This window comes from Rhinopithecus bieti, unplaced genomic scaffold, assembly GCF_001698545.2.
Source record: "Rhinopithecus bieti isolate Rb0 unplaced genomic scaffold, ASM169854v2 scaffold_10017, whole genome shotgun sequence".
NCBI classification, from domain to species: domain Eukaryota; kingdom Metazoa; phylum Chordata; class Mammalia; order Primates; family Cercopithecidae; genus Rhinopithecus; species Rhinopithecus bieti.
In genome coordinates, this window is record NW_016806314.1 from 394,807 (window position 1) to 416,165 (window position 21,359).

The 21,359-nt window shown below is 39.6% G+C and overlaps 1 protein-coding gene across 14 annotated transcripts in view; it reads right to left on the bottom strand.

Annotated features, from left to right (window-relative positions):
• The window catches only part of OSBPL9 (oxysterol binding protein like 9), a 176,195-nt gene that overhangs the window by 52,116 nt on the left and 102,720 nt on the right, over positions 1-21,359 (bottom strand). For 3 of the 14 annotated variants that reach the window (XM_017875420.1, XM_017875419.1, XM_017875428.1), the window contains one exon: positions 1,175-1,243. The exons of 4 other annotated variants lie outside the window; for them this stretch is intronic. In XM_017875420.1, coding sequence (XP_017730909.1) covers positions 1,175-1,243 — 69 coding nt within the window. Of the gene's footprint in view, positions 1-1,174; positions 1,244-13,187; positions 13,530-13,601; positions 13,703-13,765; positions 13,984-21,359 lie in introns of those variants that run through there. 7 more of the 14 variants (XM_017875432.1, XM_017875429.1, XM_017875433.1 and 4 more) reach the window with 7 other exon arrangements.

The following is a 21,359-nucleotide window of genomic DNA, read 5'->3' on the forward strand; positions in this document are numbered from 1 at the left end:
AAGAAGCAAAACCTAAGGTAGATACATAAAATCAAGAAGAATAACACATACTTCTATATCATCCAGGATCTATGTATCCAGTTTAATAGAGAGAGAAAGAGAAACATATACATCTGGACCAATTTAAGGGGAATTTCTAAAATAATGTACCTAGACTTGTAGAAGAATATCAAACTGCCTCAAAATTGTATGTCGGTACTTCCTACTACCTTTCTAATACTTAAGTTAAATAACATTACTTTTTTCAGAAGGAACTTAAAATCTAACAAATGTCAGCAAAACCAATTTTTAATTATTTTAGTTAGGACATTAAACACTATTCATACTTTACACATACACATAACTCAATGTTTTACCCCCATTAAAAGGAGTACTGCAAGAGAAGTCCCTGAAACTGTCTGAAGTACATATAAATTATAGTTGCTTTAGAGAGACACTTCCTTAGTAGTCAATTCCCGAGGCAGAGTAGGAGCTTTTAAAGGAATTCCTGCTGACAGAGGAAGAGTAATGAACAGTGGAGATAAAGGTGAAGTTCTTGAGTCCAGTATCTGGAAATTAAGAAACCTATGGGTGACCTGAGGAACCGAGAATAAGGTAGAACAGGAAGGCTGAGTAATAACGTTGTAAAAAGAAATTCACAAATGACTAATTATTTTCATATCTAATTTTATTTCACAGTGAAAACTTAAAGGATTAAGTGTCCTATTTCACAGTGAAAACTTAAAGGATTAAGTGTCCTATATGCAGTACTTTCTCTTATAGGGCAAAATCTTATATAATAAAATATGTTGGAAAAGAGAAAAGAGAATATATTAGAAGTTATTCTTAGTCTCATAGAAAATTCAGAATAACAAGAAAAACAGGTAAGTTATCAGTAGTAGAATTGTAAAATAAAACAACGGCTTAAAACTTAACAAAGGAAAACAAAGAACAAGCCTCCTAATGAAAAATAAATGGCATGAATCTGGACAAAAGTAGACATTTTTTTAAAATTAGCAAAACAAACACCCTATAAGAAAAGTAATGAAAACTTAGCAGGAATGTCATTTTGATTAAAATATGAGAATATTGGAAAGTTTATGTTCACAATTAGCAATTTGAGATGACATGCATCACAGATAAGCTTTCATCCAAAGAAAGAAGTATAGAGCATACTTACAATTCAATCACTTACAATTATTTTTGAAAATTCAAGAACTGGAGAGATACCAGAAGACTGGAAAAAAGCAAGTGTGGTACTGATCTTCCATAAAAGTAAGGAAAAGAGAGAATAGAAAGTTACCATGCTGTGAGTCTAACATCAATAATCAAGTAAAGGAATAATAAGAGAAAAATCTGTAACTACACAGAGGAAAGTAGGTACATGAGTAGCAAGTGGCAAATTAAAAAAAAAAAAAAAAAAAAAAAAAAAAAAAAAGATTATGCCAAACATAATGGCTTTCTGTTCCTTAGAATATTTAAGTTAGCAAATTAAGTTTTTAGAGAAATGACATTTTGTCTCCCTACCAAAAGTGGGTTTGACGATGAAAATAAGTATATTAAAGAGACCAGAAATATTAATTATACCATGATTTTATGTGAGGCACACTAATTTGTGATTTCCTTGGATTACTGAAAATTTGGAAATATTTACAATCCCTATTGTCCCTGAGGTTTATCCATTTCTGCTAAGGGAAGAACAGGACTTAGAAGAACAGGGAAGTTCTGGGGTTAAGAATTTCACCTCTTTTAATCCTAAGGAATATTCAACTATCAATTCATTTGTAGTGAAGACTATCAATTCAAAAATATCCATAAAATTGAGCCTAGTATTAAACCTTTCCTTTCACTGTACCTTAGAGAAGTTATTTTCCATTTAAGCCAATGTCTTGATAATCTAAACCTTCAAATTAGGTTCTCTATTGTCAACATGGTAGCTGTACCTACCTTACGAACTGCTAGGTACCCCAAGAATGCCCTAAAAAATACGGTCTTTTTCTGTAGTGCTAAGTAAGCAGCTCTAACACCATGGATGCACAATGTATATTAAATGTTTTCAGAGTATTAAGTACTCTACTAGACACTTTCCAAGCTTTCTCATTTGATCACTGTAATACAGTAAGGTAGATAGATATTAAACCTATTTTATAAGTGCTTACCCAAATCATCCAGCTGCATTTTTTTTTTTCAATAGGGATATCAACCTAGTCCTCTGACCAAATCCATTATACTTTTTCTATTAAATCACAATGATGTCTAAAAGGAATTAATGACAGAAGGGCACTAAAATGTAATCTAAAAACTGCCTGAAGGCCCTTGACATAGTGGAAATGAGCATGAGCTTTAAGGACTCATATAGTTTTAAATCCTGAATCTGCAAATTTCTAATGAATTACCTGTGTGATCTAGCCAAATTACTTTTTCCACCTCCATTTTCTCATCTATGAGTATAATAATAAACTACTCAAGGTTACTGGAGAGACGAAATGAGTAATACATGTAAAGTAACAGAGTGGTAGGTGTTCTACTTCCCCTTCATAATTTGGAGCCTTAGATAACCAGGATTCACCACTATATCTCCAGGTCCTTATGTATAGAAGGCACTCAATGAGTACTGATGGATAAAAACAAAACAAATGAAAAACTAGATAATACTATAACATACAGGCAATTTTCACAGAGATCTACAATCAAGTAAAGGCTATAAGCATAAGTTAAATTGTATTCAACATCCATTTTAAAAACAAGCTATAAGTTGATGAACTCCCAAGAAGATAATAGAGAATGGTAATTTAAAAAGGAATAAATAACAGACAAAACAAGTGGTAAAACACAGTATGGAAAACAGACCAGGAAAAATATTCCAATTTGAGATGTTCAGGAAAGCACTGGGTATTATGACTGAACCACAAAAGGTAAATTGTACTTAATTATTACCTTGGTAACAAAGAATCAAACAATATAAATAAAGTTTTTTTTTCATAAAAGAATCTAATTTTTGAACATATGTTAGTGCTTTGAAAAACCAGAACTGCTTTTATCTTTAAATTTACAAAGAAAAGTTTATGTGTAATGGTCAGTTTCTGATAAAAAATAAATAACACAAAACAAATCTTAATTGCTCACATATAGTCCTGACAGAAATGAGCTGCTTTACAAACAGGAATCAGGTACAGCTAAAATGCATGAACTTCAATAATAACCCTTAACACAATTCCTTATTCTTCATGATACCCTCATCTGATACTAATACACCCTTTGACTTATAGAACAAAACACAAATACTAACTCCATAAAGTTATTTGGTTACTTAAACAACTAAACAATAAAGGTTTGTAATTGGTACCATTTTCCTCTATTTAAATCACTGACAGCTTGTCTTTCCCAGACACTCCCAATTTATTCAGCAAACCTATATGAAGAAGTTACTAAACTAACCAAAACAAACAAAAACCTTAAGTCTGTAAATAGGATGACCATATATTTTAGTTTGCCTGGGACAGTCAGTGTATGCTTGGTTGTCTCAGCAAAATTATTATTAGCAGCCTCCTTCACTCTCAAGTATCCCAGTTTAGGCAATAAATTATATGGTCATCCTCTCTATATAGGATGTAGCTAGCATTTTTAAGACACAAATGTCATGAAAGGCATATAAAATTGCCTCAGATGATTCAAAATCCACCAAACTGCCTTTTTAAAAAAACTACAAAACCTAAAATGAAATGAGTCTACAGGTTGTGAATGCAGAAAGCAAGCTACAGAAATAAAACAGACACTAGAATTCAATGCAGTTAATAATAACTGAGTGCTTACCTTATGCTAGATAAGTAGACACATGAATAATATTGAAGTTGCATTTTTATGTAATTTTACTTACGCACTACAAGTTTCATTTTTAAAAATGTACACACACACACACACACACCCCTGAAATATAACACATGAAACAAAACACATGCAGTTACCCCTGGGGAATGGGACTGAGGAATGGGACATTTGAGACAGGGACTCTTAGTTTTTATCTTACACATTCATGTTGCTTAATTTTTTAAAATAAATATGCATTTATTTTATAATTTACATTCAAAAGCTTTAGGTAAAAATGTTCAGAAACTACAGGTTATGAACATTTTAGAAAACTTTATAACCATTTTAGCATGCAAGGTCATAAGCATTATTCTTTGAAAATTATCTATAAAATTCTAAAATGTTTTCCAGGAGTAAATGTGGCAAATGCTAAAGCTGCTCAGATACACCTTTCCAAGTAAAAAAGTAGGATAACAAATGTATAATATCATTTAAAGGTAAAGCACGCACTAGCAAAAAGCACTTAAAACTTTGTAATCACCACTATACTGGAATAAATAAAATAATGAAGTGGCCAATATAACAAAGCGAGATGGCAAAGCTTTTTTTTTCCACATCCTTCCTGCCAACAACATGATCATGACTCAACATCCAAGAAAGCTATCTCTTAAAGAAGAAAACACCTACTACATCACACCACCTAACAAAGCACTGTTGGACTATGTAGTGCCGGCAATCAACCAACACTTTTCTTCCGAGATACTTTAGTTGTTTAGGCTACTTGCAATATCTTTCTTAGAAGTCATGGGGTAAATCATTCCAGGATCTAAATAAACTCTGAGAGGTTTATTAGTACAGGATGAAAAAAAATATTCTTCCACTCCCCAACCTCAGATTAAGAGCATTTTGGAAAGCCTATCTGGAGTCTACTTTTAAGGATCCACCAAAAATGAGTAAATTTCCTGGAAAAGTGTTCTACAAATCACTAGGAAAAATTAACATTAAATATGTGAATTCTTAAACTGAGTATTCTGATAGTTCAAGTTTTGAAATAACTGCAAAATTTTTATAGCCTAATTCTTGGTGAAAATTTGATTATGAAATGTTTTCAAAAACAAAACCTGATATATTCATCTAACAAGACTGGATCTCTATAGCAGAATATAACAAATCGACAAATTAACACTGAAGGTGATAGCTAGTCAGACTAACAGATGATCAGTCACAGGCAAACAAAATAAAACAACAACCCTGAATTGTTGAATAGACTCAACAATTGTTCTGATATTTATCTCTTAGAAATTATATATGCCAAAGCTGTCTTCATATATCCGATTTTAGCTGCCAATGAGTATCAGAGGAAAACATATTCGATTTTCGCTAAAGTTATTAAAAAGTGCATACAAAATTACTGAGTTTAATTGTCAGAAATCTACCAAGATGATCTAAAATACAAGTCAATCAAGACAGGACTTTGTTTTATTCTCTACTATCTCCCCCACGCTAGTGTTTGGTTTGCAGCAAGTCCTCAATAAAAATTTTATAAATGAATTAAGGAATTATGCAATGTGCCTACCTGTTAACATTTAAACACAAAAAGTAATCAAGGAACTAGAAGTTCTTGCAGATTATAAATCAGAATATTCATGGAAAAATCATAAATAATTCATAGAGTTGTTTTAAGGGATTTATTATATTGGTAGCTGTAATGTATGGCTGCTGAATTTTCTAAGGCTAAAAGTTTTAAGAAGAAAGAGAAATTGACTAGGAGAAAAGACATTGAAATAAATGGTAGTAAAACAAGAAACAAGATGAGGCAATGACAATCTTCTTGTCTCTGTAAAAACTCATTCTCTCATGCCAAATCTTATCCTGAGCACATTTTTACACATACTATGCTGGGCCTTAGAATTCAGTATTACAATAATTATTTATTCACTGGGCATCTCTTATGACTATGGCCCTGTGCTGGATGCTTTGGGGATGCCAAGATGAAGCAGATACAGATCTAAAAAAGTTTCATTCTATTAGAGGGAATATATATCTGTCTACAAATAATTGATTCAAGCATGGTAAAATGTTATCAGAAAGGCATTAAGAAATTCAAAGGAGAAAGTTATAAGGATGAGAGCTTTCACAGAGGATGCAATTGAGAGTGTAGGATTTGGACAGAAATGGGATGGGTAAAGTATTACAGCAGTGGGCCCCGGTAGGAAACAGCATAATCAGATATAATGTTTGAACTTTTCTTTAATCAAATGACTACAGTACCTATAGAAGTGAGAGTAGGGCTAAGAAAACTAACAAGAGATGCTAAGGTACTCAGGAATTAGGAGCTGCAAGTAGCCTGAAGGAACAAGGAAACAAGGTGCCCATTGGCCAGAGGAGGAGCTACTCAGTGGACATGGATGGCTGTAAGACAGTCACTGCCAGAACTGCCTCAAAGCACAGAAGGAGCAGAAGGAATAAATACTCCAAAGACCGTTTTTCCCTTCCATTTTCTGTCACTGCTTCCCATTTGCTAAACCCCAACTAGAAGCCAAGGGATAAAGGATCCCAGATGCTGCAAGCTGTAAAAGTCAGCTTCCTAGAGCACAGGAGAGAGAAGAGCAGAGAACAAATCTGCAAGAAAACGGAGAATAACCAGAAAACGCATACTCCCAGACTGAGGAGCTGGGAAGCACAAAGAGGCCAACTGAGGAACAATATTCTCTTACAGAAGAATGTATGATGTTTTTTGGATCTGAATGCTGAATCTCAAGGAAACCAAAATTAGTGGCTAAAAATGGGAATAAGTACTAAGGTTTGAGGGGCAAGGGGACCAAGGGATGGAGACTGCCAGAGCAGCATCCTGATTCTCTCTGGAGAAAAAAGAGCAAGAGTCATCTAGGCTGTGGTCCTAGTCATTCTACTCTCTACCTATGTGACCGTGGGCAAGTCGTTTGGTTTCTCTGAGACTGATTTCTCCATCACAACAACAACAACAACAACAACAAGAAAAAGAAGAAGGAGAAGAAGGAAGAAGGAGAAGAAGGAGACGAAGGAGAAGAAGGAGAAGAAGGAAGAAGGAGAAGAAGGAAGAAGGAGAAGAAGGAAGAAGGAGAAGAAGGAAGAAGGAGAAGAAGGAAGAAGGAGAAGAAGGAGAAGAAGGAAGAAGGAGAAGAAGAAGGAGAAGAAGGAAGAAGGAGAAGAAGGAAGAAGGAGAAGAAGGAAGAAGGAGAAGAAGGAAGAAGGAGAAGAAGGAAGAAGGAGAAGAAGGAAGAAGGAGAAGAAGGAAGAAGGAGAAGAAGGAAGAAGGAGAAGAAGGAAGAAGGAGAAGAAGGAAGAAGGAGAAGAAGGAAGAAGGAGAAGAAGGAAGAAGGAGAAGAAGGAAGAAGGAGAAGAAGGAAGAAGGAGAAGAAGGAAGAAGGAGAAGAAGGAAGAAGGAGAAGAAGGAAGAAGGAGAAGAAGGAAGAAGGAGAAGAAGGAAGAAGGAGAAGAAGGAAGAAGGAGAAGAAGGAAGAAGGAGAAGAAGGAAGAAGGAGAAGAAGGAAGAAGGAGAAGAAGGAAGAAGGAGAAGAAGGAAGAAGGAGAAGAAGGAAGAAGGAGAAGAAGGAAGAAGGAGAAGAAGGAAGAAGGAGAAGAAGGAAGAAGGAGAAGAAGGAAGAAGGAGAAGAAGGAAGAAGGAGAAGAAGGAAGAAGGAGAAGAAGGAAGAAGGAGAAGAAGGAAGAAGGAGAAGAAGGAAGAAGGAGAAGAAGGAAGAAGGAGAAGAAGGAAGAAGGAGAAGAAGGAAGAAGGAGAAGAAGGAAGAAGGAGAAGAAGGAAGAAGGAGAAGAAGGAAGAAGGAGAAGAAGGAAGAAGGAGAAGAAGGAAGAAGGAGAAGAAGGAAGAAGGAGAAGAAGGAAGAAGGAGAAGAAGGAAGAAGGAGAAGAAGGAAGAAGGAGAAGAAGGAAGAAGGAGAAGAAGGAAGAAGGAGAAGAAGGAAGAAGGAGAAGAAGGAAGAAGGAGAAGAAGGAAGAAGGAGAAGAAGGAAGAAGGAGAAGAAGGAAGAAGGAGAAGAAGGAAGAAGGAGAAGAAGGAAGAAGGAGAAGAAGGAAGAAGGAGAAGAAGGAAGAAGGAGAAGAAGGAAGAAGGAGAAGAAGGAAGAAGGAGAAGAAGGAAGAAGGAGAAGAAGGAAGAAGGAGAAGAAGGAAGAAGGAGAAGAAGGAAGAAGGAGAAGAAGGAAGAAGGAGAAGAAGGAAGAAGGAGAAGAAGGAAGAAGGAGAAGAAGGAAGAAGGAGAAGAAGGAAGAAGGAGAAGAAGGAAGAAGGAGAAGAAGGAAGAAGGAGAAGAAGGAAGAAGGAGAAGAAGGAAGAAGGAGAAGAAGGAAGAAGGAGAAGAAGGAAGAAGGAGAAGAAGGAAGAAGGAGAAGAAGGAAGAAGGAGAAGAAGGAAGAAGGAGAAGAAGGAAGAAGGAGAAGAAGGAAGAAGGAGAAGAAGGAAGAAGGAGAAGAAGGAAGAAGGAGAAGAAGGAAGAAGGAGAAGAAGGAAGAAGGAGAAGAAGGAAGAAGGAGAAGAAGGAAGAAGGAGAAGAAGGAAGAAGGAGAAGAAGGAAGAAGGAGAAGAAGGAAGAAGGAGAAGAAGGAAGAAGGAGAAGAAGGAAGAAGGAGAAGAAGGAAGAAGGAGAAGAAGAAGGAGAAGAAGGAGAAGAAGGAAGAAGGAGAAGAAGAAGGAGAAGAAGGAAGAAGGAGAAGAAGAAGGAGAAGAAGGAAGAAGGAGAAGGAAGAAGGAGAAGAAGGAGAAGAAGAAGGAGAAGAAGGAGGAGGAGGAAGAGGAGGAAGAGGAGGAGGAGGAGGAGGAGGTAGAAATGGAATTAAAACTTGAAAATTATCTCCAGCTCTAGGATTCTGTGATGCCAACACTTCCAGGTAAACAACCAGGTTCACCGGGAGGATAAATTCCTAACCATATTGGAAAACCTGGGGCCTATGTATTCACCTTAATAAAAATTAATTTCATTTAAATAAACACAGTAAGAATTTATAGGCTCCAACTGCAGCCAAGTCCTCCATGGTATGACAAAATATGTCAAAACTCAAGCAAACTGTCATTTAGTGTAACCTTGAAACTGAGTGAGAAAGACTAACACAACCGTTTTAAAACATGCTCTGGAATGCAGAGAACACAAACAATGGAGTAAGCAGAATAACTCAGTTGAAGTGGCACATTTTGGAAAAAACAAGTTGTTCAGTCAATACAGTAAAGAAGCCAAGTTCCTAAAGGTGTCTCCAGAAATAAATGAACTCCAATATGGGAGGAACTACAGTTCTCTTCTCTCTCTCCTGCATGCGCACATGTACATACACACATACAGAGTAACCAAACAATTCATTAATGACACATGTATTTATTGAATGTCTATTATGGCCAGGCACTATCATCATCTTCAAAGGATGTCTTTAAGGACAATAGAGATACTATTGACAGCAAATATAATTAAGTATTACCTAATCATCTGGAATGAGCTCAAATTTCACCTTTATAGCAGTTTCCCTGACATTCTAGCTAGCCTACATGCTTTTTCCTATGATACTAACAGTACCACAGAACCAATTAGTACTCATACTACTATTAGTATTATTTTAATCATGTTAGAGGTCCTATAGATTGGGTAGGAGAAGGTGGGGAGTCCTGGGAATCTGCCCACTTTTTTTTTTTTTTTTTGAGACAGAGTCTTACTGTGTCACCCAGGCTGGGATGCAATGGTGTGACCTCAGCTCACTGCAACCTCCTCCTCCCGGGTTCAAGCAGTTCTCCTGCCTCAGCCTCCCAAGTGGCTGGGCTTACAGATGCCCACCACCACGCCCAGCTAATTTTTGTATGTTTAGTAGAGATGAGGTTTTATCACGTTGGCCAGGCTGCTCTCCAACTCCTGACCTCAGGTGATCCGCCAGCCTGGGCCTCCCAAAGTGCTAGGATTACAGCGTGAGCCACCGTGCCCAGCTCTGCCCACCATTTTTAATACTGTTTCTAAACATTTTTCCAATCCCCCATTTCTCATGTCTGGTAGCAACCAGGGAGCTCGGTGACCTAGGAAACATTTTTAACTCGCAGGGAAAAACCTAACTCCAGTAAAACTGAGTCAAAGGTTTACACACTTAGGCCATTATTATGTCACATATTTTGATATCTTAAGCACTTATTGAACACCTACTATGTGCTATGCACTAAACTAGGGACAAAGGCCTTGGGGATACAAAGATGAGTAAGAACCCCAGATCTCTAGGAAATCAGGGTCTAATGCAAGAATCAGGTATGTTAAAAAATTTACAATACAACTTAGTGAAGGCTGTAATATGGAGATATGAGCAAAGTGCTGTAGTAGCACACACAAGAGTAACAACTCACGCTGCCTGAAGGAAGGCATCATAGAAAAGGTTAACACAGGAGCTGTATGCTAAGGAAAAATTGGAGGCTTATCACTTGAGATACAGTGGGGTAATCTAAGCAAGAGGGAAAGGCTGTGAAAAGACAAGTAACTCTGAGAGGCTATAGCATGTTCTCAATGAGAAACAGTTCACAGCGAATACCGTGGGTAAAGCACCCGGAGCTGAGTCCGGACTCAGAGATAAATCAGGACCAGAATATGAAGAAGGCCTCCAGAACATGCTGGGCAGCTGGACTCTGGCAAGGAGGAGCCAAAACACATTCTTAACTGTAAGAGCAGCGACCCACTCCGAATTTGTTTTTGGATAAAAAGGATGGGTGAGGGGAGTCCAATGACAGACTAGTCAGAAAGCCTTGCAAAAGTCTAGGTGAGAGACCATGAAGGCCTGAATTAAAGCATTATCATCTAGAAAAAAGTGCCGAATCTGAAAAACATTACTAAGGCAAACATAACAGGACCTGGTGACTGGAGATGGAAAATAAGGAAGATGGAAAGCAGCTTTAAATGCCAGTGTGTGGTAGAACTTCATTAAAATATTCAAGGAGGAATACTTGGCTTAATTACATTGTCAGTATAAAAACTATTCTTTCAAGCATAACAATCTTTGTTTAAACCTTTACTGAAAAGCTTCCTAAATATAATTTTATAAATATACTACAGTAATCATAAAGTCTTTTTTCTATACAAGAATCATCATAAATATCTGTTATCACTCTACAGTATAAAGTTTAGCTATAGATAGAACTCAACATATCCCAGGGGACATCCTAGAATTTGCTTCTCTGAACAAAAGCCTGATTATCAGATTTTCTTGTCATCGTCCCCTTTCTTAATCAGTAGCGTGCAAACCATGCGAGTGCCTGACTTTCCAACCAGCAGAACACAGTGCTATCAAAATAATGCTCTTTCCTGGCTGAACCAAACTTACAGTTAAATTCCCTGCTAATCTTAATATCAACAGAGATTGAAGTGGGGATGGCTGAGCGTACAAAACATAATAATCTTTTCACATTAAAAAACATTTGGAAAATGTCATATTAAAAGTATCATAGAACTTCAGAAATACCAAAATGAACGTGACCAGTAGACAGCTTTTGCAGCCTCCTATTTACCAAAGGGCACTTCCAAATACAACTTCATCTCTGTCAAAGCCAAACTCAGGGCACTTTGGAAACAGATGCAACTTGTCTGTTATCTTTCTTGTTTCTCATTTAAGCTCTCAAATCAGACTACAAATCTGTTTTTTTCTTTAAGAGTTTTTTTGTTTGTTTGTTTGTTTTTGTTTTTTTTGTTTTTTTTTTTTTTTTTTTTTTTGGAGACAGAGTTTTGCTGTTGCCAGGATGGAGTGCAGTGGCGCGATCTCGGCTCACTGCAAGCTCCACCTCCCAGGTTTAAGCGATTCTCTTGCCTGAGCCTCCCGAGTAGCTGGGGCTACAGGCGCCCCATACGGACAGCGCCACCACGCCCCCGGCTAATTTTTGTGTTTTTTAGTAGAGACGGGGTTTCATCATGGTTGGCCCAGGCCTTGGTCTCGAAACCCCTGGACCTGAAGTGATCGCCCCGCCTCGGCCCCTCCCAAAGTAGATTGGGATACAGGCAGGCATGAGCACTGCGCCCGCCATTATTTTTAATTTTTTTTTTTTTTATTTTTTTATTTTTTTTTTTTTTTTGAGACAAAGAGTCTTGCTCTCTGTCGTCCAGGCTAGAGTGCAGCAGTGCCATCATAGCTCACCGCAACCTCAAACTCCTGGGCTCAAGGGATCCTCCCACCTCAGCTTCCCAAGCAGCTGGGACTACAGGTGCACACCACCATGCTCAACTCATTTTAAAAATTTTATTGGTGCAGGTGCGGGGGGAGGGTTCTGGCTTTGTTGCCCAGGCTGGTCTCCAGCTCCTGGGCTCAAGCAATTCTCCTGCCTCAGCCTCCGAAAGTGTTGGGATTGCAGGTCTGAGCCACGACGCCTGGCCCAAATCTGATTTTTAATCATACACCTTCCCTGAACTAGGAAAGGTAATACGGTATTTTTATTTAGGTTGTCTCTTGTCGGGCTGCACATTTAAAAAAAAAAAGTAAAACAATACAACATTTAAAGTAAAAATAAATGACAGATGCTAACAGTATTCATTAAAGGCCTTCATCACCTGCTTAGTTCAATACAGGCAGTGTTCAAGATAGATTATTCATACATAACTGCGTGAGAATTTCCAGTTTCAACGTTCACTGTAAAAATTTTTAAACCTGCAACTACTATTCTAAGATGCTTCCAGCTTCTCCATTGAGAAACTAGGAATTACTTGATTTTTTTATCTTCCTTAATACAGCTAAAAGTAAACAGTTCAATCAAAAAGCAAAACAAAGTATTACTTCAAATTAGCAAAAGCTAGTTTTCTTAATATATCTCTCAACCTTTCATAACAAATACTTATAATACTGTATGAACAGTCAGCAAAAAGTGCATTATTCAACTATGTTTCCTAGTCCATTAATTATACTCAACTTTCCATAACTCGGCTGGGCTGATAACCCCATAAAACTAAACCAAAGTTTTCAGCATTTTTGCACAAGCTACCTAAAAAGCATAAAATCACCTCCTTCCCGACACACATACTCGAAAACAATAGTATCCGTAATTACTTTATACACAAAAAATACAGGGCCAGGCACGAACACAGTGCCAAAAATAAACCACCACCAAAAAAACACTTGGCCTGCAACTGGAGATTCTATTAACGGGCAACTGGTCAAAATTAAGCTTTCACATAAGAGAAAGCTTAACTTCTCTGCTTAAAATCATATTCTGAGACAGCTTTCAAAAGGAAAATAGAGTTCCACAAAAATGAATAGAAAAAAGAGACCTCCAAAGTCTGATTTGGGGGCGAATGCTCTCTTGGTGGAAGTGGAGGCCCTGGCCTCAGCCTCCACTCCATCTAGGCTGAGGAAGTGAGGAGAGTTCCCCAGGAAGAGGGGCCCGGGCAGCCACGTCGTCCTACTCACCCCAGGGGACAGCGGGGAGGAGACTGGGTGAGCACGACATTCGCGCTCCTGCCTGGCCCGGGGCAGGCGGCCGGGACCCCGGGGACTCAGGGGTAGGGGCCGGCCCCTCTCCCAGACCCTCGGGGTCTACTCACTCCGCAAGTGGCCAGCAAGAAAGCCATTCGCCAAGGCCCCCGCCCTCTGTGCCTCCAGGGGAGGGAGCCGGGGGCTGCTCCCGGGCACCCCTTTTCTTGCCCCCCTCGACCGGATTCCCGGACTGCGGCGCAGGCGGTCCTGACTGAGGTTCAGCCCGTCCCCGGGACACCCCTTCACCCCTACCCCTTCCTGGTCCCCTCCCCCGCGGAGAGGCCGCCCCGATTGGCTGGCCCTGGCGGCTCCTGGCAAAGAGACCCCTGGCGATTGGCCATGGGTCACCTGCTGTAGGAGGTGAGGCCGACGATTGGCGGTTGGGCCAGTTTTGGGTGGAGAGGCCGACGGCGCCGGCAGCTCGCGGGAGGGGTGCGCAGCGGCGAGAGGGCGTACGGAGGGCCCCGCCCAGACCCGAGACACAGCTGCCTCCGCGGGCGGCGGGGGCTTACCTTGGGGCAGTGCGCGTGGGTACACGCGGCTTATGCGGCGCCGGCGCTGCTGGGGGAAAGGGAGGTTGCGCTCTGGGAAGCTCAGCTTGGCTTCGGGGCGCCAGCCCTGCGGATTCCCACTGGGTGGCGACTGGAGAAGGGCCCGCAGGCGCCAGCGTGCCTCACCTACACCCACCGGCTTCTAACGTGCCATCTAGTTTATGGCAGCTGTGGAGCCTGGGCCCCGGAGTTTCATTTTGATAACGGATTTTGCTTACTTCCGGAAAGTTGTGTCGCGTGGGTGTTGAGGGAGGGGAGGAGGAGATACTGTATCAGTAAACAAAAGCGTTAGCGCCTATGTTTTTATTAATCCGGTGAGACATCGTGGGCTTTCTGTTGTGCCACAGCTCCATAAGGAATGTAGGTGGCTTGTAAAGATGCTTCAGGAATCCAAATGGCGCAAACTGCAAATTATATCAAAAGTTTGGACTTAGAGGACCTCGACAGAGAATCCCCCAAAATGCAGGGACTCACAGACATAAGTGATTAACTTATTGATCTGGAGGACCAGCTCCTTTTCCACTCTTGCTGGTTTTTCTTATACCTACTAAACGTCCAATTATCTTTTGTACTTTTATGGCTCTACTGGTACCCACTGCAAGACCTAGCCCAGAGCACACGGCACAAACAGCGATGCTGACCAGGCGCCCTGGCTCACTCCTGTAATCCCAGCCCCTAGGGAGGCGGAGGCTGGGAGGGGTGGGGGAAAGCGGGGGGATCCGAGGCCAGGAGTTGAAGGACCCCAAAAACAAACAAAAAAAAGGCGCAATGCTTGCTGAATAAATATGCTAACCTGCTGGACACAGTGTTAAAGATACCTTCAGTTTGTTTTATGTAAATCACTTCAAAATGCCCAACAACAGAGGCACTCTCCCCTTCCCCCTACCCACTCTAAAAGCTGGGTCCTCTGCCAGGGCTCACTGTCTCAGTAAATGAAAGCACTATCATCCACCCTAATATGCAAACCATAAACCTAGCAGCCCTCCTAGACACCTCCCCCATTCCACATTCAGTGCATCACCAAGTTCTGTCATTTTTACCTCCTAAATACACTCCATTCTGTCCATCTCTCTCCATTGCCACCACCCTATCCTGGCCTGCTGGAATAATCTTACTAAAGTCTTCTTGAATCTATTCTGGCTACTCTAATTCATTCTCAACACTATGGCCAGAGCAGTATTTCTATAACCAATTTTATTACCCCTTCATTGCCTCCCCCAATTAAAGAACTTTAACTGCTTTCCACTGAGTTGTGCTTAGGATACAATTCAATATTTAACAATGGCTGACAAGGTTTAGCCTTACCTACCTCTTAGCTCCATCTTTTACCTTGTAATACCTATTTTCTGCTTTGCACACAATGGCCTTTTTCAAACTCCTTTAATTTGCCAAGGGCTTTCCAATTTTAGGGCCTTGGCACATGCTGTTACTTCTTTTATACTGTCCCCTTGACATCAGTCCCCACACTTCACTTATTTACTTCTGCTCATCATCATTTCCTCCCTGCCAATGTCAGTTCTTGCTATCATACATCGTCATAGCCCATGTAACTCTCCTTTGTGGAACTTACTACAGCTGTAATTTTACATTTATCTTAGTTATTTATTTAAATTTTTTTAGAGACAAGGTCTCACAGGTCTCATGTTGCCCATGCTGAACTCAAACTCCTGGGCTCAAGTGATCTTCCTGCCTCAGGAATAGCTGGACTACAAGCGCACACACCACCTTACCTGAGTTATTCTTTTTAATTAACTTTATTGAGTCATAAAATTTACATGTGATAAAATGTATCCATTTTAAATGTACAATATGTTTTCATAAACATATGCACACTTGTAACCACCACAATTAAGAAATAAAGTATTTTCCATCACCTGGGAACTTGCCTCATGCTTCTCATGTCAATCCCATGAACCAATGCTCTGCTTTCTATTTGTGTTATTATTTGATTAATGTTAATCTATACCACTAGACTGTAAGCTTAACGAAGTGAGGATACTATCTAATTCTGTTCAGCACTATATCATCATTATTTGGTAGAACTTCTGGCATATACTAAGTCCTCAAATGGATTTCTTATGGTAACAGATTCTGAAAATACACATTAATTCTCTGATAAATAACAATAAACTATAAACAATGGTGGAGGGGGGAAAAAAACATCAATTTTGCCAGATGTCCATGGTCAGTATTTAACCTTCACTAACACTCTTTTAAATTTTCCTTTAATAGCTGCTTTTCTAACAGTTAATGTGCCTGGACAGCCCTAGGGACTTAATTCCGTCTTAGCTGATTAAACGGTTCTCTAAGCCAGGGGAAAAAAAAGAAAAAAAAAAAAAAAAGCCCTACATCTCTAATTCTGCCTGTGTACTGTACTGTTTGACCCTACAAGGGACAAAATACTTATTTACTCTATGTTACAATTACATATTAAGAGATCCCAGCTCCAATCCAAAGTCTACATTTTCACAATTTAATACTACAGATAGCTATTTGTTGCAGACATGCAGTTCTCATTTTCCTAATCTTAGTATAAAATTAGTGTTCATAAAAGATGTAGCATTTAAAATAAAAATTACACAACACAAAGCAAATTTACCCATCTTGTACCAAGAAGCTATAATCAAATTTGACAACTCAAGTTGTTAAAAAACAGAAACAAACTAAAAGCTGTTAAAGGCTATTATGAGTTGAAAAAGGAAAAAACCCCAAAGCTGTTTCAAAACAAAGTGACCAACGCCTAAAACTCATATGTGACAGGTGATTTCCAACCCATGAATCAGATTTTCAACTCATCTTTCAACTATATAACTAAGGCTATTAGGTGATTAAATTACTATTTTAGTCTGTTGAGCAAAAACACAGGCCATGCCTATTACCTATACCTATTAAGATGAAAATAAAATTTTAATTATATAGAATTCATATACTACTTTCAAAAATATTATCTCTGCTAGGGAGCCCAATAATGTTTACCTAGAAATCACATTCTGCTCTAATGTCATCCCAGACATAGATGAAAACTATGCTTTTGGTAGCAATGTAAGAAAAAAAGAAGAAAAAATATAAAAAGCCAAATCAGGTGAGACTTCAGATTTCTGATCTGGCATGTTAAGAAGCTTGGAAGTACCACTGTGTTCTAACAACATGTAAAACACTGAACAAACTGAAAAATCAACAACTCCTCTTAAATCTGTAAGAGAAGTGAGGTCACAGGGAAAACTGATACCTCCCAAATTAGGAGACCAACAGGCAAATTTAGAGAATCACAACTTCCCTGAGCAAAAACTCACAAGGGGCAATCTCCATGGGAACCAGCACCCATGGGAACCACTTGATGAACAGTAAATATATTTTATCTTCCTTATGATTTTCTTAATAACATCTTTCTCTTACTTTATTGTAAAAATACAATATACAATACAGAAAACGTACAAAATATGTATTAATCAACTGTTTATGTTATTGGCAAGGCTTCCAGTCAATAGCAGGCTGTGAGTAGTTAAGCTCTGGGGGAGTCAAAAGTTGTATGTGGGTTTTCAACTGCACGGGTGGTAGGGAAACGTGATCTGTATTTGACAAACTGGTGGAAGCTCAGTGCAGGCAAGTCTGAAAGATATAAACTCCAGGGACACGTAGTAATACGGGCAGGGAGGAGAAGCAGTTTTGTGAGTTTTACCTCCAGGAGCTCAATAAGGGTCATCACAGTGAATACTAGGGGAAAAAAATCCCCTAATGCGTCCCCTCTAGGCTTCTTTGTAGGAGAAGGTATTTACTATATACCCAACTTCAGTCCTCTCTAGCCCTACTGTCCCACTTACAGGATGAACTTGAGAAGCACATGTGAAGCTGACAAAAGTTCACTAACAGACTGAAAATGTTTCCCCTCCATGCACACCTTACCACCACATTACTAAAGGTCCATTCACAGAAGTTCCTGTTACCTAATGCATCATGTCTGGCTATCAAGAAAAAATTATAAGACATACTAAATAGGAAAAAACGGAGCTGGAAGAGACAGAGCAAGCATTGAAACTAGACTTGGATGTTGCAGGGATGTTGGAATTGTTAAACCAGAAATTTGAAATAGTTATGATAAATATCCTAAGAACTCTAATGGACAAAGTAGAAACTATGCAAGAACAGATGGGTAATGTAAGCAGAAAGACAGAAATTTCAAGAAAGAATGAAAAAAAATGCTACTGATCAAAAAGACTGTAACAGAAATGAAGAATGCCTTTAATGGGCTTATTAGTAAACTAGACAAAGCTGAGGAAAGAATATCTGCGCTTGAGAGTATCTCAACAGACACCTACAAAACTGAGAAGCAAAGGGAAAAAAAGCCTGGAACAAAATATCCAATAACTGTAGGAGAACTACAAAAGCATAATGGGAACACCAGAAGAAGAAACAGAAAAGAAGTGAAGAAAAATTTGAAACAATGACAGAATTTCTACAAATTAATGTGAGACATCAAACCACAGATGAAGAAAGCTCAGAAAACACCAAGCAGGATAAATGGCATAAAAATGGCATAGACTACCCTTTCCTGGGCCCTTTCAAGGTTGACGCGGGGCTTTAAGGGGCTAACACAGAAGGGTTAAGGAAGTCTCCACAAACCCCAGAGAAGAGATTGTAAAGCTCCTCTTTAGATCCTTTCTGGAGTCACACCTGAGAAAATAAAAAAATAAAAAAAAAAAACTCCGACACCTGGGCAAATAATTTTCAAACTATTGAAAATCAAAGATGAAGAAAAAATCCTGAGAGAAGCTAGAGGGGGAAAACAACTCAACTTGCCTATAGAGAAGCAAAAATAAAAATTACATCTGACATTTCCTCAGAAATTATGTAAGCAAGAAGAGTGGGCTGCGCATGGTAGCTCATGCCTGTAATCCCAGCAATTTGGGAGGCTGAGGTAGGCGAATCACAAGGTCAGGAGTTCGAGACCAGCCTGGCCAACATGGTGGAACCCTGTCTCTACCACAAATACAAAAAATTAGCTGGGCATGGTGGCAGGCGCCTGTAATCTCAGCTATTTGGGAGGCTGAGGCAGGAGAATCGCTTGAACCCAGGAGGTGGAGGTTGCAGTGAGCTGCAGTGAGATTGCTCACCGGGTGACAGAGTGAGACTCTATCTCAAAAAGAAAAGAAAAAAAGAAAGAAAAGTGGAATGAAATATTTATTTAAAGTACTGAGAGGCCAGGCACGGTAGCTCAGGCCTGTAATCCCAGGATTTGGGGAGGTTGAGGTGGGTGAACCACTTGAGGTCAGGAGTTTGAGACCAGCCTGGGCAACATGGCAAAACCCTGTCTCTACTAAAAATACAAAAATTAGCAGGTGTGGTGGCGCACTCCTGTAATACCAGCTACTCGGTAGGCCGAGGAACAATCGCTTGAACCTGAGAGGCGGAGGTTTCAGTGAGCCCAGATGGCTGGCGCCACTGTACTCCAGCCTGAGTGACGCAGCAAGGCTGTCTCCAAATAAAATAAAGGACTAACAGAGAAAAAAATACCAACCTAGAATTCTGTACAAAACTAAAGACATGTTTACCATATGATCCAACAATGGCACTCCTTGCTATTTGCCCAAGGGAGCTGACAACATACATCCACATAAAAACTTATATACAATGTTTATAGCAATTTCACTCATAGTTGCCAAAATTTAGAAGCCACCAAGATATTCTTCAGTAGGTGAATGGATAGGTGGTACATCCAGATAATGAAATATTATTCAGCACTAAAATATCTGGAGCCTGTGATCCCAGCGACTCAAGAGGCTAAGGCAAGAGGATCACTTGAGCCCAGGAGTTCGAGGCTGCAATGAGCTATGATTGTGCCACTGCACTCCAGCCTGGGCAATAGAGTGAGATACCTTGTCTCTTAAAAAAGATAGAAGAAGGCCGGGCGCGGTGGCTCAAGCCTGTAATCCCAGCACTTTGGGAGGCCGAGACGGGCGGATCACGAGGTCAGGAGATCGAGACCATCCTGGCGAACACGGTGAAACCCCGTCTCTACTAAAATACAAAATCTAGCCGGGCGAGGTGGCGGGCGTCTGTAGTCCCAGCTACTCGGGAGGCTGAGGCAGGAGAATGGCGTAAACCCGGGAGGCGGAGCTTGCAGTGAGCTGAGATCCGGCCACTGCACTCCAGCCCGGGCGACAGAGCGAGACTCCGCCTCAAAAAAAAAAAAAAAAAAAAAAAAAAAAAAAAAAAAAAAAAAAGATAGAAGAAAGAGGAAAGAAGAGGAAGGAAGGAAGGGAGGGAAGAAAGGAGGGAGGGAAAGAAATGAGCCATCAAGTCATGAAAAGAGATGAGGAAGAAACTTAAATGCCTATTACTAAGGGAAAGAAGCCCATTTGAAAAGGCTGCATACTGTGTGATTCCAATGATATGACATTCTGGAAAAGGCAAAACTATGGAGACATTAAAAAGTTCAGTGGTTGTCAGGGATGAGGGCAGAGGGAAGGAGAAACAGGTGGAGCATAGTGGATTTCTAGGGTAGCAAAATTACTATGTATGGCACTATAATGGTGGATAAATGTCATTGTAAAATCATCCAAACCCATACACAACACCAAGAGTGGACTCTAATGTAAACTATGGACCTTGAGTGATAATGATGTGTCGATGTAGGTTTATTAATTGTAACAAACCACTCTGGTGGGGGATGTTGATAGTAGGGGAGGGTATAGGGAAAATCTCTGTACATTCTGCTCAATTTTGCTGTGAACCTAAAACTGCTCTAAAAAAATAAAACTGTTGTTGTTGCTGTTGTTGTTAGTTAATCAAATCATATTTACCCTAGGCATTTGCCTAGCAAGTCAGACCTTAAAAGACAACTCTTGGAAACAGGATATACAATTTTACTATTTTGCCTGACTGGTTCCCAGAAGTCTCAAAACTAAAGTCAGCCAATTTCCATGTAGAAACATTAGCCAGATGTCACAAATACACCACCTAGCATACATTACGGTAGAAGCAGTTCCTACTTTATGATCAAGGCCACCATTGTTCCAAAAGTTTGTAAACTGTTTGCAATTTTTAATACATTATCCAACAGAAAGAAACATTTGGTTCAAGGTTAGGAATGAATACCCTCTATACAACCCCACAATGCCTTGTTCACCACTGTATGCTTAGCATCCCTTCAAACAAGGAATGGCATGTATTAGGTACTTAATAAATGTCTGTTGAATAAAATGTCAGGTACTATGCTATGAAATGGCAAAATAAACTACTAAAAAAATGTTGAAAATGGCAAGTCTGGGGAGCAGGAAAGTACAATGACAGAAGGCCGTATTTTTGCTATATGAGCCTTTCAGTACCACTTAATTTTCAAAATTATTTTAGGTAGCAACTATTGCTCTGATTTTTACAAGTAACATTCTGCGTTGGTCACTTTATTCTGAAAAAAACATGTAGATTTTATTGAAAATGCTTGAGTTGCCAAATTTGATTAGAAATACATAACTCCTTGCCACAAGATGAGTGAAACTGCTTTCTGTTGTCTAACTAAATCCTTCCTTCCTTCCTTCCCTCCCTTCCCTCCCTTCCT